Source organism: Equus quagga, chromosome 18 (genome assembly GCF_021613505.1).
Source record: "Equus quagga isolate Etosha38 chromosome 18, UCLA_HA_Equagga_1.0, whole genome shotgun sequence".
NCBI lineage: Eukaryota > Metazoa > Chordata > Mammalia > Perissodactyla > Equidae > Equus > Equus quagga.
Genome location: NC_060284.1, coordinates 42,717,377 through 42,744,963, shown reverse-complemented (window position 1 = coordinate 42,744,963; position 27,587 = coordinate 42,717,377). Strand labels below are relative to the sequence as shown.

The following is a 27,587-nucleotide window of genomic DNA, read 5'->3' as shown; positions in this document are numbered from 1 at the left end:
CATAGCTAGTAGAGAAGCCAGCAAAGAAGGAAAAGTAGCAGCAGCCAGGGAGGTGGAGAAAACCACATGTGCAGTTTCTTAGAAGGAAGAGAAGAAAATATTTCAGAGAATAGGAAGTGATCAAGTGTTAAATGCTACTGGCAAGTCAAGTGAGATGAGGCCTGAGAAATGACCACTGGAGGTCACTGGAGACTTGAGCTATTTCAGTTGGATAACGTAGGGACAAAAGCCTGATCAGGTTCAGGAAAGACTAGAAGGTTAGAAAATTGGAAATAGCATTATAGAAAATCTTTCTGAGGACTTTGCTTAAAGAATAGAGAAATGGGGTGCTCAGCACTACAAGGAAAAGAGGATTTGGGTTCAAGAGGGGTTTTGTTTATTTTATTTTTACAGTCGAGTTTAGTACATACATCAAACATTAAGAGATACTGGTCCAATAGAATGAACTATTCTCAAGACTAGCTTTACCACTTGACCCTAGAGGTTATAGTGTTGCAATTCTGAATCTTGCTTTTTTCCCCCCTCCAAACATTATCTCATCATCTTTTCCCCAGGTCATTAAAATTTTTAATGAAACTCTTTAACAAGTATTTCAATAAATGTACAATATCTATCCTTTTTGCTAGATATGTTCAAATGTTCTCTATTATTATAGATAATGCTATAATGAATCTTTGTACATAAATTTTTATAGTCATCTTTTTCTTTGGGTTACAGTCTCAGATGAATCATTACTAGATCAAAGGTTAAGAACATTTTTAAGTTTCTTCGTGGAGAATGATAGTTTTATCAACTGACATTTCCATCAGGAGTATGTGAATCTCATTTCACCATATCCCTAGGAGCACAGTTTCAACTTAAATTTTCTTATTTCAACTTAAATGTTCTTATTTTGCCAACTGTTATCACCAAAACTGTATTATCCTTTCATTTAAATTTCTGATTAACTGGTGAGGTTAAACTGTTTTTCAAATATTTATCAGTCACATCTTTTTTCTTCTGTAAACTGCCTAATTCTTTTGTCATTTGCCTTTGAAATAAATTGTTTTTCCTGTCAATCAATCTGTTCTTATTGTTTATTAAGGACAACTACTCTTTTCATTATTCCAGGTTTTCCCCCCAGGTGTTATCTGCTTTTAATTGTTTACCATAAATTAATTTTTGTTAATTATGTTAAATCTATGTTCTCCTTTGTCATTTTTCCCTTCATAGTTGATAATTCGGTTTGTAAACTGCTAAGGATTGGGTATCGGTGGATTAAAGGAAAAGAGTGGGTTTAGGAATAAAAGTTCTGTTGTAAGGAAGTTAGAAGGTCTCTTATTCTGTTAATATCTGATTTATTGTCTGGTCTCCACTTAAATGAAATTTTATAAAGGTATACCCACTAAATAAATAAATAAGCATATAATAAAATCTGGTAAAAGCAAAAGAAAACAGGACTTGGCTTCAGAACACCTGTAACTGAGTGCTGGCTCTACCAAATATCAGCTAGAAGACTGAACTTTTTAACCTTACTCAATTCTCATGATCTAACAACACAGCACTTATTGAGGGCTTACTATGTGCCCAGCATGATTCTAAGAATTTTACCTTTGTGAACTAATTTAAATACAATTCTATGATATCATAATCATCACTTTACACACATATAACCTAGAGAGGTTAAAAAACTCACACACAATTAGTAAATGGAAAAACCAGGATTTGAACCCAGGCCTCCCACCTCCAGGGCTCCGACCCTGGCTCCAAGTCACTCTATTATATGGCCTCTTTCATCTTTAAAATGAGAACGATACCAACTATTTCACAGGTATGGAAAGAGGATTAAATGAGGCAATACACATGAAAGAACTATATACAGTGGCAAGTATAAAACAGTATTATTAAGCATTTTTGTTCTAAATGAAAACAAAAAAAATCAGATACTTTGTATGAGTTAAAATTGGTTAAAAAGAAAACAAAATAAAAAATATGGTAAGAAATTCCTCAAAACATATACTACTGAGAACTAGAATCCTTATAGTAACTGTTAAAAGTACTGTGGCAGACAGCCCTTAAGGCTTCTGCTTCCTGGCTGGAATAAAAAATTCCTGCCTTAGGCTAGAAGAATATACAACATATTTCATGAAAATGATAGTGCAAAACATGATCCTTCGCAGGCCAAATCAGTTAAATATGCCAGTTTAGAAGCCCCATGAAAAAAAGAGACTCAGCTCGTCTTTCTTCCTCTTATGTCTTCCCACTTCTTCCTCTTCTGTCAAACACCACTATCTTGGTTTATACGCCTTCCTAAGATCTGCAATGCCATACCCACTTCCTTTTCTATCCAAATCCTTCATGTCCTTCGGTGGTACATTTCAAGTCCCAACTTCAAAGCTACATTCATGCCTCTGGTCTCTTCTTTACCTGACCTCTCATTACTTCTTTCATAAAAACGACTTAGTCTCTGGTTATATTTTCTTCTGTTGAGACATAATTCAAATACCATAAAATTCATCATTTTAAAGTGTACAGTTCAATGGTTTAAATTATATTCACAAGGCTGTACAACCATCACCACTATCTAATTCCCAGAACATTTTCATTCCCCTAAAAAGAAACTCCATACCATCAGCAGTCATTCCCCAATTCGCCCTTCCCTGTCCTCTGGCAAACACTAATCTATTTTCTATCTCTATGGATTTGACTATTCTAGACATTTCTATAAATGGAATAATAGAGTATGTGACCTTTTGTGTCTGGCTTCTTTTCACTTACAATAATGTTTTTCAAGGTACATCCATGTTGTACCACGTATCAGTTCTTCATTTCTTTTTATGGCTGAATAATATTCCGTTGTATGGCTACACCACATTTTGTTTATCCATTCATCATTGATGGACATTGTTATGAACATAATGTACAAGTTTTTATGTGAAAATATGTTTTCCCTTGGGTATATACGTAGGAGTGGAATTACTGGGTCACATGGCAACTCTATGTTTAACTTTTTGAGGAACTGCCAAAATATTTTCTACAGCAGCTACACCATTTTACATTCCCACCAGCAATGTATGAGAGTTCCAATCTCTCCACATCCTTGCCAACACTTCTTATTGTCCATTTTTGAATACAGTTATCCTCATGGGTGTGAAAGAGTATCTCATTTTGGTTTCAATCTGCCTTCCCTAATGTCTCTGGTACGTGTTATGTGATACATATTTCTATAATTCCTCCTCTCAAACTTTTTCTACAAAGAGCCAGAGAGTAAATATTTTATGCTTTGTGGGGCACACATGGCCTGTTACATATCTTCCTCTATTTTTTGTTTGTTTGTTTTTTAAACAACAAAAGCAAAAGCCACTGTTAGCTTGAGACCAGTACAAAAACAGACCTTAGACTGTAGTTTGGCAACCTCTAGTGTGATTGTCTCATAACTAGCTTTGCCGTCTCTATCAATGTCAACTTTATTGAAAGCAAGGTAAGGACTATTTTGTATTCCTTCACAGCGACTAGCACAGAGCTCATGAATACAAGAGTAGAGATTTTAAAAATACTTGAACTGAACTTTTTGCACAAAAAAAGTCCCAAATTAAAAAAAATATATGTAACTTCCCACAGGTATTTACACAATGCAAATAAAGCATACTAGTTTTTTAAATGACTGCTAAATGTCAAGTCATTTTTCTTTTGAAATGGGGCAGTTTGACTATGAATATCGTAAGAATCAGAGGAAAAATTTTTCCATAATGGCCTTTAAATCAAAATTATATTTAGAGTCAATTAACTTATTAAAATAACTTTTTAGCACCAAACGAATTTTAAGGACATACTTCTGAATCAAGTATTTCTAAAGCTACAAATAAGATTAAAATTAAGAGTAATATACCATAGCAGACCTTGATTATCTGTTCCTCTAACTTGAAAAAAAAATCAAACAAAAGGTACTTACTTCTGACAAATATGAAAAGCCTGTAATTTCAAAAATTTGCGTTTTGCATCCTGGAAATTATAGGTTGATCAGATAGGGGGAATTGATTCTACATAGAAGCTCTTTGATACAGTAGAATGAAAAGTAACATAAGAGATAGCAGGCCTAACTAGCTATTTATCTCTGGGCAAGTCACTGAACTTCTTCAAAGCCCAGATTTCTCATCTTTAAAAGTAGGAATGATTCCATCTGTCCTACCTTTTTCACAGAATTGTGAAGATCAAATGAGACAAAGTTTATAGAAGTTTTCAAAAAGCATTCTACAAATAATATTACTCATATACTGTTAGAAGAATTCTAAACCAAAACCAAGTTTTCACTGTTAAAATAAGCATAAACAAGAGTTCTCTGGTTCTTCATAGTTACAACAAATATTTTTCCTAATAGTCCTAATGACATCAACGAACACTCCAGTGATTCTTTTTTGAGGCTTTCTAACAGAGGAATGGCCACCAGCACAAACTGGTCTCATATTCTGAATGGCATAAAGGTTAATCAAGTGCGTAAAAGCATTCAGACAGGTTCCTCAAGTCTTAAGAATCTAAGACAACATTCATTCTTTTGCATATTCTTTAGCTTATTCTAGCTAACAGGAATAATGTACTAAATATTCTTTTAAACACTAAACTGCCTGCTAAAAATTCAATGGAAACCAAACCGTAACTTCAAAAATAAAGTCAGAATCAGCAGCAAAGTTCTGACGTACAGAAAAGAAGGGATAATAAAGCAACGATAATATCTAATATTCTGTGCTAGGCATTTTATATGGACCATACCATTTGGTTTTCATGACCATAAGGCAGGAGTATTATTATCATTCATATTTTATAGCTAAAGAAAGTGAGCCTAAGAAAACTATTTAACCACAGGTCACAGATAGTAATTTGCATAGCTGGATCAGAATATAGGCACGTTGCCTATATTGACTGCAGTGCCCACATTCTTAACCTATTCTTAAACTCTATTCTGTCTTCCTAAATTGTGTTTATCAGACTTCATTTTCTATAGTCAAAGCAAAACAAAAACAAAATCCAAGAAAAGGGCAGATTTTCCAGATGTGTGTTTCATCTCATTTTCTTTCCATATTCAACTACTAGGAAACTGATAAAAAGTAGTTAATGACCAGAAGACCACATAAACAAAATAGGGTAACAGATGAAGGGCTGAGATAACATATCCTACATATACTCATTCTAATACTGGCTTCTAATTTTTTTAAGTTCAAAATTAAGCCTTGTTTCAGTAGGTTTCTTTGTTCACAGTGGATGAATTATTTTAAGGAAAGCCCATTCCAATGACTTTAAGTCTACAGTCACTGTGGTTGAAAATGTGCTAGAGTACTTGCTGCAGAGTAGGAGTACATTAAACACTTGAAATACTGTTTGTTGGCAGAAATAATAACCAGGAAATATTTGTAATCATCCAGGTCCACCCACTTTCATCAACATAAACAACTAATCCCACTTCCACCTTTCTTTTCTTTTCCTTTTTTAAAGTATGATTTTTTTGGTGAGGAAGATTGGTCCTGAGCTAACATCTGTTGCCGATCTTCCTCTTTTTTTTCCCCTCCCTAAAGCCCCAGTACATAGTTGTATATCCTAGTTGTAAGTCGTTCTAGTTCTTCTATGTGGGATGTCACCACAGCAAGGCCTGATGAGCAGTGTGTAGGTCTGTGCCCAGGATCAGAACCAGGGAACCCTGGGCCACTGAAGCGGAGTGCACAAACTTAACTGCTTGGCCACAGGACCTGACCCCACCAATTCCACTTTTCCTACTCCCACTTTTACTTATGTATATACATCAGTACAAGGCCTATACATAATGAGGTTGCATATGTGCAGAAACCAACATATTATAAGAGTCTCTTTGAAAATGCAATTCTGATCAAAGCTTTAAAATACTTTTAACTATGAGAATTACTTTTGAGTACAGCATTTCTGCTGGAAAAATTCTGACTAGAAAGAATATTAATTCTGGAAAATAGTTTTTTAATAACAGTATCTAACTCTATTTTTTTTAAAGTTATGTCTGAATGAATTGTATCTTTCTTTTATCTAAACAATATGGTATGAGAGGAAAACCTCAAAATCTTGAATTTGACATCAATATGTTGAAGGGAAGTGACCAAGGGTCACAAACATGAAAACATTTACAGATACTAAAAGGGCTACAAAGAAATAACATTTAATAAAATAATTAAAATTACAAAAATAAAATGGGGGAATATGAGAACAATCTTTAAACTGTCATGAAAGAAATATTCCCAGGATGTATGATAAAACTTCTAAGCAACCATACACACAAAAGACAAATAAATGGAAACTATATCACAGTTGAGCAGTGACTGTGTTATAAAACATTTGAAAATAAAATGATTACAGAGGGCTTTCCATGTAGAATTAGTTCTAGACACCAAGTATACCAGTTATTTTCACTGAAGAGTAGAATTCGCAATACAGTGCAGACTAAAAGACTGATACTGTTATCTACAACATTCACACACATTCACACTGATAAGGAGAAATTTCTCAGTAAGATGGGTTTACCCATCTTAATCCTTTGGCGTGTATGAAGTAACACAGCAATAGCATAAACAAATTGTGAAATTTGAAAATGCTACATACAAACAAATGACGAAATTATCACTCTTAACACTGTACTTGAGTCTAACACTTTTGGACTCACATAATTCTCAAGGTTCTTCAAAAATTAATTGCCACAATCTTTTGCTGTTATAGTATAACAAACGATTTACCAATTTAAATAACACCACATTAGTTAAAAGACATCAATCAATAAGAAATAAGTATTAAAATTCTCTACAACCATACCAACAGCTTACTTTGAGGCCTAGATTTGGACTAAGCTTGTTAACTCAGAAAAAGTATTTACAGTCAAATCAAAAACCACCTGAATACAACAGATACCTTAAGTATTACTAAAGCCCTAAGAGTCAAAGTGAGATACTACAATTAAACAGCTATGATTATATTTTCTAGAAGCTATAATCTTAACATGTATTCGGTCTACAGCCCCGTTTCTAGCAATGCCGTTAAGTGGACAGGACCAAATAATTGAAATATTAGCCCAAATCAATCCATAAGGCATACTGAGCACAGCAAACTCAAACCGACCTTGATATCTAGATTAATACAGAAAAAGAATATTATACTGGTCCCTAATATCACAAATACCTATTATGTTTATCTACCAAGGATATGAGGCAACAGTAGCTAAAGGAAAATAAAACCAGTTACCCAAATTTAACATGAAAAAAAAAATACTATAACTCCTTTTCTCAAAGTGTTAGTTTGATTAATTTATCAATCGTATAGCCACTGGGTAACAAAAACTGTTGGAAAAAGCCAAACATTTTCTGAAAAGCAAGCTAATTCTGTGTTGAGAAGGTGGCTCCACTCTGAGAGATGCACTCATTTTTTATTCTCTTAGTCTGCATTTGCTGAAATTTATCTACAAATTGGGCACCAAGTTTAAAAAAAAAGGAAAGAAAGGGAAATCTGATGGAGAACTAAAGATAGAGACACATGCTGTCTCTCCAAATTACATAACATCTCTAGCTCTAACCAGCAAGGACCCCTGACTACATGGGCAGAAGGCTACTAGTGGATACAAACACACTAAAATGAAACAGCTTGCCAAATTAATATGTTATGAGAGAAAAGAGAAAGAGTAGGAAAAATCTGGTCGTTTACTAGGGGTTCCGTCACAACTAGGATGGTGGAACATACAAAAGGAAACAGAAAGGTTCACTTTTACAGGAATACTTTAGGATCAACACACGAAAATGGAGCAAAAGAATTGTACAGTCCTAATAGGACTCATGAAAAAAGTTCCTGATCATTAAGAACTATTAGTAATAGTCTAAATTAATTTCCTTTTTTTCAATACCTGGCCGTGTTTGTGTGTGTAATTTGAGGAAAATCCCACAGCACAGGTTTCCCACTTCATTGAAACTTCACATACTTTGATCCCTTCATCGCCTCCCAGCTTATCATTTCCTCTCTTTCCCTCCTAAACTCCGGCTCCAACGGTAATCGTCAGTGTAGCTTAGTAGCTAAACAGAGACTTTGAAACCTAACTTCCTGGGTTTGAAGTCCAGCTCTGCCACTTACTTACTCAGTAATGATAGGCAATCTCTTAACCCCTCTGTGCCTCAGTTTCATCATGGGGATAATAGTGCCTACTTCACAGGGTTGAGTAAATGAGTCAGTATTTTTAAAGAACACTTGTAAATATGTCTAGGACAGAATAAGGACTCTATAAATTTTGCTCTTTATCATTACCATCTTTGAGTTATTCTTTGCTAGCCCCCTCTACTCCACGTATTCCTGTGTTTCCCTCTAAATCAGCCAGAATACATCAACCATGAATGAATCTTAAAACCTTTCTCCATTGCTGGAGAAAATACCACTAAGCAACTAACGTCACGACTACAAATTCCTAGTCTGAAACTTCACGTGGGCCCTCAGTACTACACATCAATCCTTTTACCAATCTTTGCTCCACTTCTTCCCTCCTTCCTTCCCCTCTTTGAAAAATTTATCAAATCCAGTCACCAACATCTTTTTTCCTCAAGTCCTACTCAGAGGATGAAGTTGTCCCTCCTCACATTTAAGGGCAACCCTTCCATTTTCCCTCTACTAATTCCCTCTGTAATTCTGTCATGCAATACAAACCATACCTGACTCTGTTCCCTATATACAATCAACAGCCAAGCTAGTTTTGTGAATTTTCTCTCCTAAATATTTCTTAAAATTGTTTATCCTTTTCATCCCTACTACCACTGTGTTAATGAAGGCTCTCATCATCTTTTACCCAAATCCTTCTAAGAGAAATCAGAGATTAAGGAGAATCAAGAAAATGCAAATATCAGAAGCCAAGAAAGGAGATAGAATATTGCGATTGTTTTTCAGTCTCCAGACTTACAACCCTCGAATCCACCCTCCAATACAACTTAATGACTTAGTTAAGATGAAACTCTACTGTGGTTCCCCTGTCTAAAATCCTTAAGTAGCATATACCACCCTCTTCCTATGAGTTCTTAACCTTTTAGGTTAAGAGACTAGCCCTTCTTCCCACCAACCATGGATGTACTTTAGAAGGTACAAGAATCTCTTGAAACAAATTGTTTGCTATGCAAAATAAAAACAAACCTCTTTTAAAGTATAATTTTCTGGAGAGAAGAGGAGGGCCCAAAATTTGGTCCAAAAATCTCAAATTCTCAGCAGGGTCTATGACCCCAAAAAGGTTTATTATTCTAGAAGATAAGGCCCAAGCTCATTATTAGGGTGTGTAAAGTTCTCCATGATCTGGCCCTGGTCCATGTCAGCCTCACCAGCTGTCCCTCTATGTGGGCAGTTACCAGGAGTTGGTGAAGTGGACATCTGTTACTTTTGCATGTCTAGCATCCCTCCCTCCTTCTTTTGGTAAAAGCATCCTGACTCTCTATTGGGAAATAAGCCTTGTCTCCCTTAATGAAGTTTTGGTGGGAATGTCAATCAAGATGTCCCACCCTCCACGGGCAGGGGAGAAATCTCACCCAAATTCAAGCTAGGTCAATCAGGCTGAATGTCCTAAGAAGCTGAATCTTGAGCATAATGATGTGAAGAGAGAAAATGGTTAGAGCTGATTCATTCTGACTCTGGTATACTAAAGACTGTGTATTTCTGCTACCTAGGTCCTGATCCCTGCAAACTGCCCTGGTGCTTCTTGGGGCTTCCTGAGGCTTGCATGCTCATTTGTTAAATTCTGTTATTCAACATCCTTCAAATAAACATCTTTTTTCTTCTTAACCATTTCAGCCATTTGTTCATCCTTTCATTGGAAAAATATTTACTAAACTATGTGATGGTTAGTTGTATGTGTCAACTTGGCTAGGCTTTAGTACCCAGTTATTCAAACAAACACTAATCTAGGTGCTGCTGTGAAGGTATTTTGTAAATGTGGTTAACATCTACAATCAGTTGACTTTAAGTTAAGGAAATTATCAATAACGTGGGAGGGCTCATCCAATCAGCTGAAAGCCCTTAGGGAAAAAAACTGAGGTTTCACTGAAGAAATTCTGCACCCCTCTCTCTCTCTCTCTATATATATATATAAATGTACACACATACATATATCTATATATAAAATGTAAATGTATAATGTGTGTGTGTGCATGTGCGTGTGCATCCTACTGGTCTGTTTCTTTGGAGAACCCTGACTAATACAAACACCTACTATATACTCGTGCTGAGAACAAGACAAAGTCTGTTTCTGTTGCTTGCAACCAAACAACCCTAAATACAGTTATATATGTCACTGTTTGAGGAGAGGTCACTGTTTCACACATGTGCTAACAGTTTAAGATGAAAGCTGTGAGCAGAATTTTTGAATTCTAAACCTGATGGCAACAAAACTAATTTTACAGATTCCTCCAAAGTACAGGGAAATAAAATGAAGGCATGCTTCAGAAAGAAAGGTGTCTAAAACAGCTGTCAGAATGTGCCGGTTCCCTTACTCTAGAGTTAAGGGATCAGCAAACTATGACCTGCAGGCCAAATCTGGTCCACTGCCTATTTTTGTGTGACCTGTAAACTAAGAATGGTTTTTACATTCCCAAATGATTTTTTAAATCAAAAGGAAAAAAGTGCACAACCAGAAGGACCTTACAACTAGAAAATACAACTATGTACTGAAGGGATTCCAGGAGAAGAAGGGAAAAAAAAAGAAGATTGGCAAGAGATGTTAGCTCAGGTGCCAATCTTTAAAAAAAATGCAAAGAAAAAATACCTTGTGACACATGAAAATTATATGAAATTCAAATTTCAGTGTCCATAAATAAAGGGGACACAGACAATGCTCATTTGTTTACATATGGCCTATGGCTGCTTTTACCCTACAAAAGCAGAATTGAGTATTGCAACAGAGACCATATGGCCATAAACACCTAAAACATTTATTATCTGGCCCATTACAGCAAAACGTTTGCTGACCCCTACTCTAGTTTATCAGAGAAAGCACTAACTTATCTTCAGGAGGAATGGGCAAGAAAAGGGTAGGAAATTTTAGAAAAGAGGGTACAAGAAAAGGAATAAATTAATTGTAACTATTATTTATTGAGTACTTACCATGTATAAAATACTGTTTTGAGCACTTTACATGTATTAATATTTTTAAGCCTCACAACATTCCTATGAGGTGGAGACTATTATCCCCATTTTATAGATGAGGCAGAGAGGCTAAAACAAACTTGCCTAAGCTTAATAGACATAAATTAACAGAACCAGGATTACAACCCAGGCAGTTTGGCTTTAGCATCTGTGTGGTTAACCACAACACCATACTGCTTTATCACTTTATCTCCTTGTCTATCTAATCTGCATTGCATAAATGATGTTGATTTTCCTTAGAAATAAAGTATTACAAACTCTGCAGGTGAACCAATACTGGAATAAATGAGGAAGTTGGTGGCTATGCATTCCTTGGAGAACTTGAGGTATTATGAAGACCTATGCTTATCTCCCTTCTTAAAGGCAGGAAACTGAGGAATATGCCCCCTTGGGTTCACTCATTGACTTCCCCCAAACCAGAGGTGAACTCAGAAGCTCAGGCAAGCTTCTATACGCAGGCTAAGATAAAGCATGTTCTCCTCCCACATGTCTTGCCTCATCAAGACCAATTAAATAAGAATCCCTGGATGGTGAAGCCAGGTTGTGGATATTTCTCAAAGCTCCTCAGTTAATTCTAATGTATGACCAAGCCAGGGTTGAGACCCATCACACTACTCTCCTTTCAAGAAGAGTAGTGATTAAAAGAAAAGAGTACAGGTGAGGGGAGGAGAAAGGGTAGAGATGGGGGAACTTGACAAAACTTGTCTTTTTCTTTTAGTACCACATTTTTAAATAAATATTTTAAATAAATTTTAAATTTTAAATAAATTTTTATTTAGTACCACAGCATGCTAGTAAAGAACATTTCTAGTCTTCATGTCTCACCTCTACATCTGAAAACTTAAAAAAAAAAAAAGGTATGAAAACAAAACTAAGTATTTCTATATATGCATGTTTGTATGTTCACACAGGAAATTTCTGTAGGGATACATAGCAAACTGATAACTACTATTTTTACTTCATCTGTATTTTTTCCTTGATCTGTAGTTGTTATTACTTGTATTTCTTTTTATAATGTATTTCTTTGTATAATGTATTAAAAATTAATGAATTTTTAAAAAACAGTGTGACTAAAAGGATGTTCAAGGATTACTTTAATTATACTTTGAATAGGAAAATAATTATATAAAGACCTAGTAAAAATTACTCAAGGTTTTCCTGAAAAGCAGTTTACTTTTCGTCAGAGCACAAAATATAAAATCTCCCACCTTCTGTGCGCAATGGAGAGGTACACTCTAACACACCTATTAAAGAATCTTTGCCACCAGATGGCTATTACTAATTAAAGCCTTACTAGTTCTAATTTATCATTTATGTGAGGGGAAAATATTTTAAACAATGAGAAATAATGAAATGGAAATATTTTGAAGTTTTACAAATACAATGTCTATCACATATTCTAATTTTTATAATCATTTATAATCTCACATAATATTTAGTTAAAATCAAAAATCTTCCTTATATGGACTATTCATTTAAATGAATCTGAAGTTTCTGATATGGCTTCAGGCTTCAGAAAACAAAGAAGTGGGCAACGGGAGTGGCAGGGCAGTCTCCAAGCCATCACACAAGCTTGGCCAGAGGTCTGAAGTGATAATGAGTTAAGGCTCAAGCATGGGGTTGTCATCTGCTTGCTGCTGTGATTCTGAGTAAAGGACCCAGCCTCATGTGCATTCAGAGTGGTTTAAGTTAAATCTTACACCAAAGAATTCAAGAGACAAAATCACATTTGAGATGTTAATTTTTTTAAACATACCATGCAAAAAAAGACTACTGCCATGAGGGAAAACATGTGGTTTTTCACTTTGCTGGATGTAGAACCATGACCCACAGCAAGGTGACCTTCTGTAACGAGCCTAAGCTAGCTGTGATGACAACTCAGCTGCAAGAGAAGCTACACTGAGAAGTCTTGTCTGAACTGCCTATGTATTGAATATCATTTATTGTGATTAATCTTCATTCTAGTGGCGAGCGCAGTACTCTCAGGAGAAATGTTTCAGTACAAAGGTAAACTAACTCTTCCAGAACACAAAGAGCATTTGAAAATCTCACTCGAGAGTGTGTCCTAAAAAAGAAAGTTAGTTCACAGACAGTATCACAGTTAGTAGGGCCAGAATCAACATTTAAAGATTTTAGTAATGGTGTGAGCAGTTTCATTTAAATTTAAAAGAGAAACTGCTGCAGAAAAAACTAGTGCTTTTTAAAAAAAAAAAAAAAAACTAAAAATATTTCTACTTTGAAAACCAAAGCATAATTCCTTTGCAATGTTTAGTGTTTTCCCATAAAGAAATCTGCTTGGATCCAGCAAAAACATTAATCAAATTAAGATTCTGTAAAAAGTCGAGCACTGCTTCACAAAAGTGTTACCTAACATAGTATCTATCTGATCTACTTTTAACTTTATCAGACACTAAACCTCATAAAAATGAATAATTCTGAAGACAATACATAACTACAGGAACACTACAAAAATAAGCAGAAACAGCATGGTATGAGATATCTAAATTAAGTACATTACCAGAAATGTGAAAAAGAGAGAGACAATATATCTCCTTTCAAAGGGAATAAAAGATAGCGGAGAGAGTATTATGTCTAAGATACTTCAATCAATAAACCAAAGATTAAAAGGCACATTTGACAGAAATGTTGTGGTTCCGGTATTCCCAGAAAGCTCACAGCTCAACAGTGTGTTTGTTCACTTTGCAACTTAGAGGTGCTTTCAGAGTTCTGAATTACTGCCAGGCACTGAAAGTTCTCAAGTGTGAAAACGTAAATCCTCAAAAATCTGTATTATTCTAGACTAGTTAAAATACACACACTTGTCTTTAAAAAAAAAACAAACCTAGGCAAACAAACTGTAACTCGTAATCTGAAAAATATACAGGTACATTGCCTATTTAATAGAACATTTTATATTTCAAGATATAAAAGTACACCATAAAGTTAAAGTTAAAGTAATTAAAATCTAGTACCAACATCAGAGTAGGCAAATAAAGGAAAGATAAAGAGAAAGCCTAAAAAAAAAAGACTCAACTATATAAAGTACTTTCAATTCTTAAATGATTCACCAATTCCACCACAAATGGGAATTTATGATACAGAAAAATACAAGCAAACTAAGATGTATGCCAAAACAACAAAAACCAGGAAACAAAAGGTCCGTCAACAGAAGAATGGATAAATTATTGTCCATTAATACAGCAGGATATTGTTAAGAAGAATGAGGTAGAACTACATATAGTGGTATGAAAAGGTGACCAAAATACCTTAGGCAAAAAAGCAAGCTGTCTTAGTTAAGGTTCAATCTATTCTTCTTTTTTAAAAGATAGACAGTTAAATAAAACTATTTATGTTAGGACACACACAGGAAAAACCTCGACAAATACACACCTTAATGGTGGCTGCCTTTGGGGAAAGGGACTTTCACTTTCTAAGTTACACACACCAAAAATATTAAAATGTACAGAATAATTCCACTTCTTGGAATTTATCCTAAGGAAATAATTAAGACTGCATGGGAAAATTCAACTACAATGATATTCAAAGCAAAGCTTTTATAATAAAAAACAGAAAACTACAGGGAATCATTTAAAGAAATGATGGCAAGTCCACATAATGGAATAGTATGTATTGATACTATTTATCCATTAGATATACTATTAAAATATATTCATTTTTCATGAAAAATTCACAATATTAAAAAGGGAGCATTAAATATTATGCATACGATCTCATTTTTCTTAAAGAAAAAATACATATGCACTGAAAACCATTGGGAAAGATGTATACCAAAATGTTAGTTTGGAGGGTAAAATTAAGGGTGCTTTTTCTTTTAGTTTATACATGCATTCTCAACAGGGGCAATATTGCACCCAAGGGGTGAAAATTGGCTCTTCAGGGGCAAAAGAAAATCTTACTCTTTTAGCGTATAAAGCACAGATAAACATACAATACATAAACAAATACACAGTATATCTGTGGTATTAAAATTTCATGAGGGGGACAATTAGGAAAAAATATCTAAGAAGGTGGGGCAAGGGAGGGAGTGATGATAAAAAGGGTGAGAAACATTGCCTCATTGGTACTTTGTCATTTTTTCTACAATGAATTTGGTATTACTCGAGTTTGAATAAGTAATATAGGTACATTTAATTAAAAAGGGACATACAATGAAAAGTTAAGGCATAACAATTTTCATTATTAAATATAAAATTTACTCCTACACTCCTGAGGCTTTAAAAATACAATACAGACTATTTTTTAAATATGATACTAAAGTGAAAATACAGAGAAAAGGAAATTGAAAAAGTGCTATATCAGAATCATCTGGGGTCACCTGGAGGAGTGAGCTATAGATTCCTTGGCACCACTGCAGACCTAATAAAATCAATATGTGTATGGGTGGGGCTAGTGGCTTTTACTAAATGAGGCACACATATCATCATACCACTACATGGAAATATGAAATCCAGACAGATATATTTTAGCGTGGTCTAAGAAATTTTAAAAATTATGTACTGAAGTAATAAAAATAAAAATAACCTAAGAGCCAGAAATCTAGGAATCCCTGCTAAACTCCTCTTTTTCATTTTAGGCACTTGAAGATTCAGATTTCTTCACCAACTATCAAACACACCCAATTATGCATTATCTCTATCGGGTACAAAGCATTGTGAAGAATATAAAAGAAATAAGGAATATTCATAAATTTTGCCACTAAAATAAACTCACTTCAGTTAAATCTGCAAAAACCAGCATTAACCACTAGCTTTTTGAGACCACCAGTACTCACAAAGGAACACAGTTTTTAATCCCATGATGAAAATTAAGCAAGTAGAGAACAAAAGTCACAACTGGGTAATAATAACTGAGATGCTGTCAGCTACACTCAATTCTCTAGTTAAGATACTTTTTTGGCACATCAGCCTTGAAATATCCAGGGTTCAAAATTTTGCCTACACCAAATTACAAATTTTCCACGTTAAATACTCTGGGTTTAAAACATTAAACCACAAACGCCAAGATTTATTGCATACATAAACAATGAAACTACCTAAGAGCATAGACACTAGCCCCACTTAACTAAAGGAGAATACACAGCATTGGTCACAAGATGGGATAGAAGGCATAAGATACTGCTCCAGTCCATAGTGATCGCCTACTCTGATTTTTTATAGATATCAATGCCAACTTTTGGTGGAAGTAATAATAATAATCGTGGTGATAACATTTAAGCGCTTTTTAAAGTGCCAGGCATAATTAAATTTAATACTCGAGTCTAAGAAACAAGTACTGTTCTTTTTCCATTTTACGGATGAAAAAACTGAGAAATAAAGAGGAGAAGTAACATCTGGTAAGTATACAAACTTTCACTGAGTATTCTGCCTGTTGCCCACAAATACATTATCAAATGACCAAATATTCAAAGAAAGATTTGGCATATCATTTACATAAATAAGTTTAAATCTTGTAATTAAACAATTATCCATGAAACAGTACATAAATGAATGCAATGAGGCAAACCCAAGTTAGAAGAATCACAAGTCACGATATCAACAGTATAATACTTTCCCCATTTCTCACTCCCTTTACTCAGAAAATGGAAACCTAATTTTGCTTGTTTTTGTTTTAAAGTACACATTTTCCCATTACATATAATGCCATTTCAGAATGCATTCTGTTTATTAATTTATTTGTAAAGCCTTTAACTCATTTTATCCACTAAGAATCATCTTTAAAATTTTATTAAATTTAATTTCACATTCTATAATTAATTCATTTTAGAACTTTCATTTTCTGGTTATAAAATATAGGAACAATGTACAAAATTCAGAAAATAAAAGGTTTAAAGAGGAAAATAAAATTACCTACAATCCAACTTTAAGATAACTCTGGTCCTTTTGATATTTTCCTTTCAGCCTATACTACATATGAACAGACATTTTGTAAAAATAAGACTTGAAATCATACTATGTAAACAACGATAATCTGCTTTTTCTCCCTTAACAATAGAGCACTTTTTTAAAATAGTGCAGACAAATGTAATTATATGATTGATTTTCTGCAAAAACACTTTGGTTTATAGGACTAAAAAAACAGTCATACTGTGAAAATTAACCACAAGGTGGGGAGGGCATGGTTGATACTTCATATGAACAGTTAGCTCTTTTTAAAGGATTTTTAAAAAATCACTTTAAAATTTTACCGATTAAATACGCCTCACTACTAAAAACACTTCACATGTCCATCTTTAGTATGTCAACATGCAGAAGACATTAAACACATGGTTTTGGAAGTGTTATGGTTGCAAAAGACCAAAACTGTGACAATTCACTGTAGACACAAGCTCAGCCAAATACACTTGAACCTAAGCAGAGCCAGCTAAGAATACCACAAAGCGATGGTTCTTTATATCCAGTGTCTAAGGCCTATTGCTTACACACACATGCAAGCAGATGGCACTGAGTGGTGACACACTCTCAAGCTTGTTCTATTGACGACAGTAGCCCAAGTCTAAAGCGTAATGGGAAGAACACAATGACTACATCACCTAAACCCATGCTACCCATGATTTCAACTGCAGATTTTGGTTGGTTCTTGAATTATAGTGCTGTCATATTCCAATGCAAAAATTATGAGATTTGAGTAATAGTGAGGAGTTACTAAACATTTATTTAAAATTTAAAGGGATGTTTTACAATGGACTTCTCCTAAGTGTGAAACTCAATATTCAAAAGGCAGAGGAACTTTCTTTTAAAAGAGTATAAGACTTGATCAATTTTGAGTTAAGTTCACACATCATTTGCATGTAACAGAAACACCATCAAAATAATCTACTATCTGATAATCTAAACAAAGAAATAAAAGTGGGTCTGAGACATAAGATTCACCTTCCAAAGTGACTTGCCCATAGTTTTTCTTAATCTGATATTCTTAAATAATTCAAATATATAAAAGTTTCACCCACATCAAATTTTAGACATATAAATCTATAGAGCAAATTGATATTTGTACTGTATATGCAAAACAATGTTCTGAAGCATGAAAATTCCATACCAGAGGGTTATGTATGTCATTACTAAACGGATTATATGATTAGAATGGAGAACAGCAGGATACAACAGTAGAGCAGTCTAAAAGCTGTCACACAGAAATCTAGCAAAAAAAAAAAAACCCCAAAAACCAAAAGAGCACTTTGAAGACACCAAGAACCAAAATATTGCATAAAGTTATCTTTTACAGACCTGTCATATCATAACCTTAGTCTCAGACAACTAGAAATAAATTTTAAATATGTTCCTTCTTCACAAAAACAATCCTTTTCATTCTATCTAGGTTTACTGCATTTCCAACTCAAACCAACAAGACAGATGCCATACTTCACGAAGCAGTAATACTGCCACAAATGGTGACATTTATCATACCCTCTCTGAAGGTTCCTGCAGGCCACCATATCTAACTAACGTGTTCTTTCTACCTGTTCAACATTAATTTAGCTCCTCACAGCCCTCATTTCATCAATTTCATTTCTCTGTTTGTGAAAATAAATTTCTTTTCCACAGTCAAGCATAGCAACTGCCACGTTATCCATTCCCCTATGGTAAATCCTGTATCATAATCCCTTCCGTTTCACAACCTTCCATTAAAACAGTTTCTTTCAATCTCTCAATTATCTGCATATGCTCATCCTTTAGCTATACATTCCTATTACGTATTCATTTAAAAGGATCTAGATTTAAATTTATTAAGATATTAATTCATTTGAAGGATTAGAAACTTCATAAATATGCAGTTCAGAGATCTCACACTCTTATTCCACCTGGGTATTAACATTAGTTGAAAAAACAAACATCCCATTATGTGTTTTTTTAAGCCCTGACCATTAAATGCCCCAGAATTATCAGTTCATATTTCTGAACAACAAACCACACACCTGATACACTAACAGAAGACAGAAACAAACACGTGCCCCCAAGTCACTGAAAACTCAGAGATTAGGCGGACAATTCATGTTAGCCACAAAAACATTGCGACTACTGTTGTTCCACCATCTCACTTCAGAAAACTACAGTAAGTTTTCAAACAGGTAAAAAAGAAATTAAGAGATACAAACAGAACCAAAAGAACAGGATATCTTGAATGTGAGTAACACAATGGTCTAAAGCAGATTTTTTTTTTTAAAAGCTGAAAACATGAACTACTCAGTTAAAATCTAAGTGAAAATTACACTTTCCAAGTTTATGGTCTTTATTTCTCTCCTCAGAATTTTTGGTGTGTGATGTATTTTAAGTAACTTAAACCTCACTGCGAGGGGTGGGAGGTTTGCAGAGAAAAAGATAAGTGAAAATTAGTTCTGAAGAATTTTCTGGACTCATCTAGAAGAAAAATGGTGTACTGCACTTAAGAAAGGATTAAGGGATAGAGGCAGTCTTCCGTCACTCACCTACTCATTCACTCATTCATTCAATCATTCACTTATCCATTATGTCTGCATGTTCAGAAACATCAGTTACGTGAGCAGAAGTAATGAAAAGTGAAGTCTAAATTTGTTAAGCAGTTTAGAATGTTGAGGGCAGTGAAATATGGAGCAATGAAAAATAGGAAATTGAGTATACGATCTTTAGAAAAAATAGTACTTTTAGTACTGCTCTCCTTTCCCCCTTAACTTCTTAACTAAAAAAAAAAAAAAAGAGTTTGCAAATGCCATTCTTAGTCATTGTAGTACCTGATTCTGGCTCTACTCAAATTGTACTTTCCACTTGGCTGAATAATATATGTAAGCAAGTTAAGCCTAAAGATTGGTATTAACATTTCTTTGACTGATAAGTAAACTCACATGAGCCGTGAATTACCTGCTCACTGTCTTCCTTTAATATTACCAGTTGAAAAGAAGCAATCCCCAATTTTTTAAAAATAAAGACAGGCTTTTGATACTTTCAAGATGTCTGCACTTTTTAAACCATTCAGGAGTTGTTGGTTTTTTTAAATTGATCACCTATTTTGTGCTTTGTACTGCAGTAATTTCTTCTTCTGGAAGTGTGCTGTCAGCATTATCCTCTATAATTAGAGCTTGTGAATTTTCATAAATTATATAATTACTTTGAGTTTCATCATCTGTAAAAAAATAAATATCTATTTCACAGATTTGCTGTGCAGATTAAACGGGATGTAAGGGTTCTACCTTCAAAAAATATTAGTTCCCTTCTCTCTCTAGGTCCCTCTAGAGATCAGGACATTTATCAGTGGTTCTCAACCTTACTATGAGAAACCTCTTTTATTCTCCATGGATTCCACTGTCTTTAAAGATTCTGTCTACCAACTGGATTGACATTTCATTAATCAGATAATAATGGCTAATTGGAACTCTCAAATTGTCAGATATAAAAACTAATGTAAGTCAAGGCTAGATCCTTGAGGTGCAAGCACAATGTTTTATCTCATTAATGGCCTGCAGATCACCACAATGTATGATAATGATTTCTGGTAACTAGTCTCAAAGATCTGAGTCAATATAATTATTGGTCAAAGCAAAGATACATAATATTCCACCTGTATAAATTTATTAAGCGAATCATACAACTTTAACTAGGCTCTTTGCAATACTAAAAGTAATTCATTCCTATCTCTATAGACTCCTGGGAAAAATATAATTTATGTACCATAAAGTTAGTAATTTTCTATATCTAGAGAAACTATTGGTTACGCTACTGATTTGTTTTAAGCCAGTATCATTAGTAACACCATCTTCAAATTCACAAGTTACATGTATTTATCTATAAAAGTAGGCTGAGATTCTGTGTCTTCCTTTTGTACTTATAAGAACAAAATCCAAACCCTCCACCATAGACTTAGGCAATTTGTCCCTTGCCAACCTCATTTACCAGTCTCTTCTCAGCTTCCCACAACGGCCTTCTCAAACATGAGTAGCTGCTTCCCACTTTAAGGCTTTTGCATCAACTGGAGCCTGGTTCACTCTTCTTGCAGGTCGTCACGTGACCGGCTGTTTGTCATATGGGTCTCAGATTAAATATTATCATCTCAGGGAGATTTTCCTCAACACTCAATCTAAACTCTTGCATCCCTCTCTATCATTCATCCTATTATAGCTTCTTCATGGCATTTGTGAACTCCAAAATTATCTTGTTCACTTATTTGTTTGTGTACTGTTTCTCTCCCTGACCACCAAACCCCACTGGCATAAAGGATAAGTTTTATTCACTGCTCCACCTCTAGTTCCTAGAATAGTTCCAGGCATCCAATAATCACTCAGTAAACATTTGTCGGATAACTAACCAAACTGTTTAAGATTATTTTGGGGAAGGACTCTGATTTCTTAGTTAAGAATTTACATTTAGCATTCAAAATTGCTGATTCAAAAGGAATAAAGTTCTTTTGATAAAAAGAAGAAGAAAAATGTACACAACAATATTCTACTCAGCCAGTGGTCTTTATTTTCTTTTACTCCAATCCTTTGGGATAGAAGGATATGAAAATCTATTCATGTTTCACATACTTCATATGTCACCGCATAGAAAAATTGAATGAATTTTTGTTTAAGTTGGATGATTTTTTAAAATTTCAGCTTTATTGAGGTATTACTGACCTAAAAAACTGTAAATTTTCTTATAATAGTATACCATGAGCTGCTAGCCACTCAATCTAATAACTTATTTTTCTGCCAAGATGCAAGCAGGCTTCTAAGAACGTAAAACACACAGAATGGGAAGGCCAGAGCTGCCACCATAGTGAGTGCCAGAATGGCCCAAACCAGGGAAGATCCTGTTCTCAGTGATGGCTGAGGAGGAGGAAGGAAGGGCAAGCATGATCAGTCCTAGGAGAATGACTGCAGTTATGATTTCTGTTGGCAAACAGAAAGATCTTCAAACCAATTCAAAATAGACTCAACTGGAGTCTTATAATTTGCACCATTAAATCATTGTTTTGAGTATCTGAAGTCTCTTTAGTAACAGAACTATTCAGTTGACCAGATCTGGGCTTTTGGGAGTTTCACATAAGAAAAGCATAGTATTTGTAAAAAGTAACACAACACACTCCTCAATACTATGTGCTACATTTGCTTATTAATTTAAAAATATTCTCAAGGATACTTTTAAAGGGAAGAGATTTGAATAAAAATAATAAGGACTTTATTTCTGAGTTTAGACAATATTTGAAAACTAAAAGGAACATTAAGAAAGGTATAAAAATTCAATGGTTTAGGGGCCAGCCCAGTGTCGTAGTATTTCAGTTTGCATGCTCGGCTTCAGCGGCCCAGGGTTTGAGGGTTCAGATCCCAGGCACAGACCTACACACCACTCATCAAGCCACACTGTCGTGGCACCCTATATACAAATTAGAGGAAGACTGGCACAGATGCTAGCTCAGGGCCAAGCTTCCTCACACACAAAAAAAACCCAACTCAATGGTTTAAAAAATGCAAACATCTTGAAAGTATCAAAAGCCTGTATTTATTTATTGAAAATTGGGGGATGTTTCTTTTCTCAACTGATAATATTAAAGGAAGACAGCGAGCAGCTAATTCACGGCTCATGTGAGTTTACTTATCAGTCAAAGAAATGTTAATACCAAACTTGAGGCTTAACTTGCTTACATATATTATTCAGCCAAGTGGAAAGTACAATTAGAGTAGAGCCAGAGCCAGGTACTACAACGACCAAGAATAGCATGTGAAAACTCATTTTTTTTTTAATTAAGAAATTAAAGGGGAAGAGAGAACAGTACTAAAAGTACTATTTTTTCTAAAGATCATATACTCAATTTCCTATTTTTCATTGCTCCATATTTCACTGCCCTCAACATTCTAAGCTGCTTAACAAACAAGAAATCTACTTCACTTTTCATCACTTCTGCTCACACAACTGATGTTTCTGAAGTCCAGCAGCATTCATGAATGCTGGAAAGACCACGTGCAGAAGAATTTCATCTTACAGTGAAGAATTTTAAGGTAATAGCTCCAGAAATACAATGTCTAAAACTGAGGATTCCGTTAACTAAGAATTCAAAATGCTAAATAAATAAAATTTCTGCAGGAGACTATATATTTGTCAAATAAATAGCATAAACATAAGCTTTCACTGATGAAATAATACGAACCTTTACCCTTCAATTTTCAAAAAAGGTAGCAACAGCCAAAGTGTACTAGGTCCTATCTTCTCTCAGAGATTGCCTAATTCCATGTAGCCTATCCCTTAGACTCAAGACTCTTTCTTTTCAACTCATCTCCAAACTGGTTACACTTGAAGATCCAGAGACCTTCACAACAGTGACTCCCAGCAATTCCCCCCAAAACCTTCCCTCTTCTTTTCCTTTAAATTCTCAGATCTTAGATCTCGCCTTACCCGTGTTATTACTCCAGGCTCCCTGTCTTCAGTCTCTTTCTTCCTCAATTCATTCTGTACTCTGTAGCCAAACTCATCTTCCAAAAGAGGAATGCTCTGATCGGGTCATTTTCCTCATATCAAAACTTCCTGTGTTCCTAAATAAAGCCTATACTCCTCAACCTCACATTTAATGACTTCCAAAGTCTAGCCCCAATCAATCTTTACGGCCTTCTTGTCATATTTTCTAATTATACAAGCCTATGCTTCTTCAAATCAATCTCCTGTCCTCTAGAACTTTCTATCTTGGCTCATGTCATTCCTACCACAAAGAATGTCTACCACTCCCCTCCAGCTGCCACTGCTCACGGCCCTTTTGCATCTCCGCATTTACTTGTGTAAAAAAGGACACACAAATGATATCTCCTGCCCCACCTCCCAAAAACTGGGCCCCCCCCCAAAAAAAATTAACAATAGCTAGCTTTTACTACGCACCAAGCAGTTTTACACAGCATTTCTAATCCTCCTAATAATCTTATGAAGTATTATAATTCTCCTTTTAAAGATGAGAAAGTCAAAGTTCAAAAACATTAAATCATATACTTCGTAAGTTACCTCAAATTATAGACTTATAAGTTGCCTGAAATCATACTTAGTAAGCGGCAAAGCAAGGATTTGAACCTAGACTGCCTAACTCCAGTCACTGCTCTAAACATTACGTTGTTTTTAGTTTGAACCCTGTGACTACTCCCTCATCTACTTGAGATAATTTAGTTTTATATAATATTTCTACTTACTACATACTATAAGCTTTCTTATGTTTGTCATTTTTGTAAAGGGAGAACATTAAAATGCTATTTCTTTCTAATAAAAGAACAACGCTCAAATTGCAATTTAAAGGAATGTCTTTTTTGTCACAAAGATTTCTTTTACCTAAAATATTTTCAAAGAAATTCATTCCAACAGACTTTTTCAAAGATGACTGCAAATTACTAATCATACACTATGATGATTTTACAGATTCTTAATATGAGGATTTTGCGATTACCAACCAAGAATTGTAACATATCTATCAAATTGGCAAAGATTGTAAAAACTGACCTACTCAATGCCATTGAAGGTGCAGTGAGACACACACTCTTATACACAGGGTAACCACCCTCTGATCCAGTTATCCCACTTCTGGGAATCTATCCTAAAGGAAGAAAAAAAAAACAGAGATGCAATCAAAGATACATGTACAAAAATGCTTGCCCCAGTGTTATTTAAAATAGTAATATTATAAAGAATCAATCTGAAAGTCCCACAGCAGGAGACTAATATCCTGTTCAGAGGAAAAAGCAGGAGCAAAACAGTCTACATAAAAGCATAATTCCAATTTTTTAAAAAATTAAAAAATCTGTACATGCAAAGAAAGAACTAGAAAAATGTACATTAAAATGTTGGTAGTAATTATCTCTGGGTGATAGTTGATGGGTGATTTTAAATTTCTTCTTTACATTTATGTTTTTTCCAAAATTTGCCACAATAGAACATGAATTACTTTAAACAGAAAAAAATGTTTAAGCTGTTATAACCACTGAAAATGATCCTGAACCTAATGAGGGCATATCACTTGGAATAGAAACTACACTTCCTAGTGCAAAGAAAACGTCAAGCTTACTTTGTTTCCAGCTTCTATTAAGCTCAGGTTTACTTTTAGACTGTGTAAAGAATGTCTTCCAAAACTCAGTAGTATTCATGAAATTGTACAAGGTTTGCCACCTAAAAGTCAGGCAATTTTCCAACAGGAAGCATCATGATTAAATGAACTGTTTTATTGTATGGCTATTGAGAATAATCAATGTCTAACTAATCCTAACTCTAAACATGCAAAATAGAAAAACCAGAAAAAGCATTCTTGTTTTGCAAATTAACTAAATATACTGTTGTTGCCTTATAAGCACATCATAGTTAGATCCAGAGAGGGGAGGAACTTGAAAATAAAGCTAGCAAGCTACCAACACTGACTAAAAATGCACATTGATGAATTTTGTCTACATGCATATTTTTGTTCCAGTGGATAGTTAATGTTAATGGCCCAGGATGATTTTAATCAGTGTAGAAAAAATATTAAGCTGTTCTACAAAAAAACAAGTTCTCACATTAAAAGTAGAATTAAAACTGCTAGCTGAACAAGGAAAAACTTCCCTATGATGTGGCACATATGCAGAAAAGCAATTTACCAAAAAAAAAGTCTTTAAGTAAAAAGGCAAAATAAGCAATAGAGCAAATTATTCTTATTTTACTATTAAGTAACTGGGAAACAGGTTTGCTCTAATAATACTAAAAAGTTGTTAGAAAATAAAACCACAGAAATAGCTGCTGAGTAACTAAGAAAGAATTTAAAATATCACGTTGATTTTACTTAGAAAATGACTATCAATCTATTTTTACCCTATCATGAAAATACATTTATTTATAAAACATATGTCAGGTCCTAGCAAACAAAATAAATTACTGGACTATAAATTCCTTAAAGCAGAAACTAAAGCCTCACATCTGAGTTTCCATCAAAGAGCCTAATATTGGGTCACCCAAATATCTGTTCGATGACTGAATCTGAAATCTATTAATGAAATTATGCAACATTTTTCACAAGCATACAATGGAATTTAAAAGGCAGTTCAAAAGACATCAATGATTTGGGCTAGATACTGAAAACTATATAAAATCCAAAGATTAGTGCTAAATTTCAACTGCTAAAATAAAAAGTTATGGTTGCTTGCTTAATGTTCTATAATACAGCCAACTTGTCTAGAACAGAATGATCCCATTTATAAATGAATTTAAAAATATCACTGAAAATACAGCGAATGAATTTACTCTCTGGAATTACACATTTGACAGATCTGAAATGTTCAGTCTGCAATAAGAGAGAATTTCCTACTACTAACTTAGAATTTTACAAACTGCACTTGGGATTTGTCCAAAGAAACAGTTGTACCCAGTTCTTTGTGCATCTCTTACTTCACACTTTTGTCATTAATAACTAAATCACAGTTCTATCCTGAGCAAAGCTATTTTTCACAACCAGAATAAGTTGAGTATAATAGACCATTGCAAACAACTATGAATGTTACAGGTATATATACTTGTGAGTTCAAAGCAAGGCACTTCAAGTTTTAACGACTCCAAGTGTCTTTTATCAGTTATAATGTGTGATTTAGTATATTCCTATTCTTATGAAATATGGCCTAATTTAAATATATTCTGAAACTAAACATAGGATTACACGTTTAATTGCAAGTTTGGTTAACTTTATCATTCCACACTTTGAAACACTCTATCAATATGAACTAAATAGGCTAGAGATGGGAAACTATCTGGGAAAACTGGATATGCAAAGAAATTTTTTTCCAGATTTATCTAACCTATTTTATAGCCTAAATAAATAAGTCATTAGTGCCTAAAAAAGAAAAAAACCCATTAACTTTTCTAATGATTGAAGTTAATTTCATAGAACATATTTAATCCTCCATGTGTATATCACATACTTCTGAAAATTATATTAAAAGGATTATTTTTAGACCACTTATAAAAGTACACTATTTCTTGCTTTAACTCAACTTTAATCATCACATACAATTTCCCTTTTTTATTGGTGCATGTGTGTACCTTCTACCTCTAAAAGGCCTATTTTCAATTGGAAATGAGAGCATGGCATACTTTTCTGTTGAACTGCTTTGTTGTTCAGAGCATCATGATAAGCTATGCTTATAGGTTCAATACCCATTTGGATCATTTAACTTTGAAGTAAACTGCCCTCTTAATCAGTCATCTCAAAACTGTGTGCGAAGAGGACTGGAGAGAGAGTGTAGGAATCATTAAGTGCAAACTCAAACAACTTATTACAAAAATTCAAAACGTGAATGGGTCAATATTATCTCGGTATATAAAAGTACATAAAAACTACCACTTGTAATTCCCAAATTTCACAAACAAAAGAAGGAAAAAAATGGATGCTTCATCTGTCTCAGTAACATATGAAAGCTTAAATATTTTTATGTTGAACACTAATCATTTCCATAAGATGTGAATTTGGCATTAAGTCACGCAGCAATATAT

The 27,587-nt window shown here is 34.2% G+C and overlaps 1 protein-coding gene across 2 annotated transcripts in view; it reads right to left on the bottom strand.

Moving 5' to 3' along the window:
* The window catches only part of RAP1A (RAP1A, member of RAS oncogene family), a 65,880-nt gene extending 41,220 nt beyond the window's left edge, over positions 1 to 24,660 (bottom strand). Inside the window, exon 1 of one of the 2 annotated variants that reach the window (XM_046645536.1) lies at positions 24,582 to 24,660. Coding sequence is in view for 1 of the 2 variants with exons in the window: in XM_046645537.1 (XP_046501493.1) it covers positions 24,582 to 24,595 (14 nt within the window). In the remaining variant the exon portion in view is untranslated. The remainder of the gene's footprint in view (positions 1 to 24,581) is intronic. The other variant, XM_046645537.1, reaches the window with a different exon arrangement.
* Between the last annotated feature and the right edge of the window lie 2,927 nt (positions 24,661 to 27,587).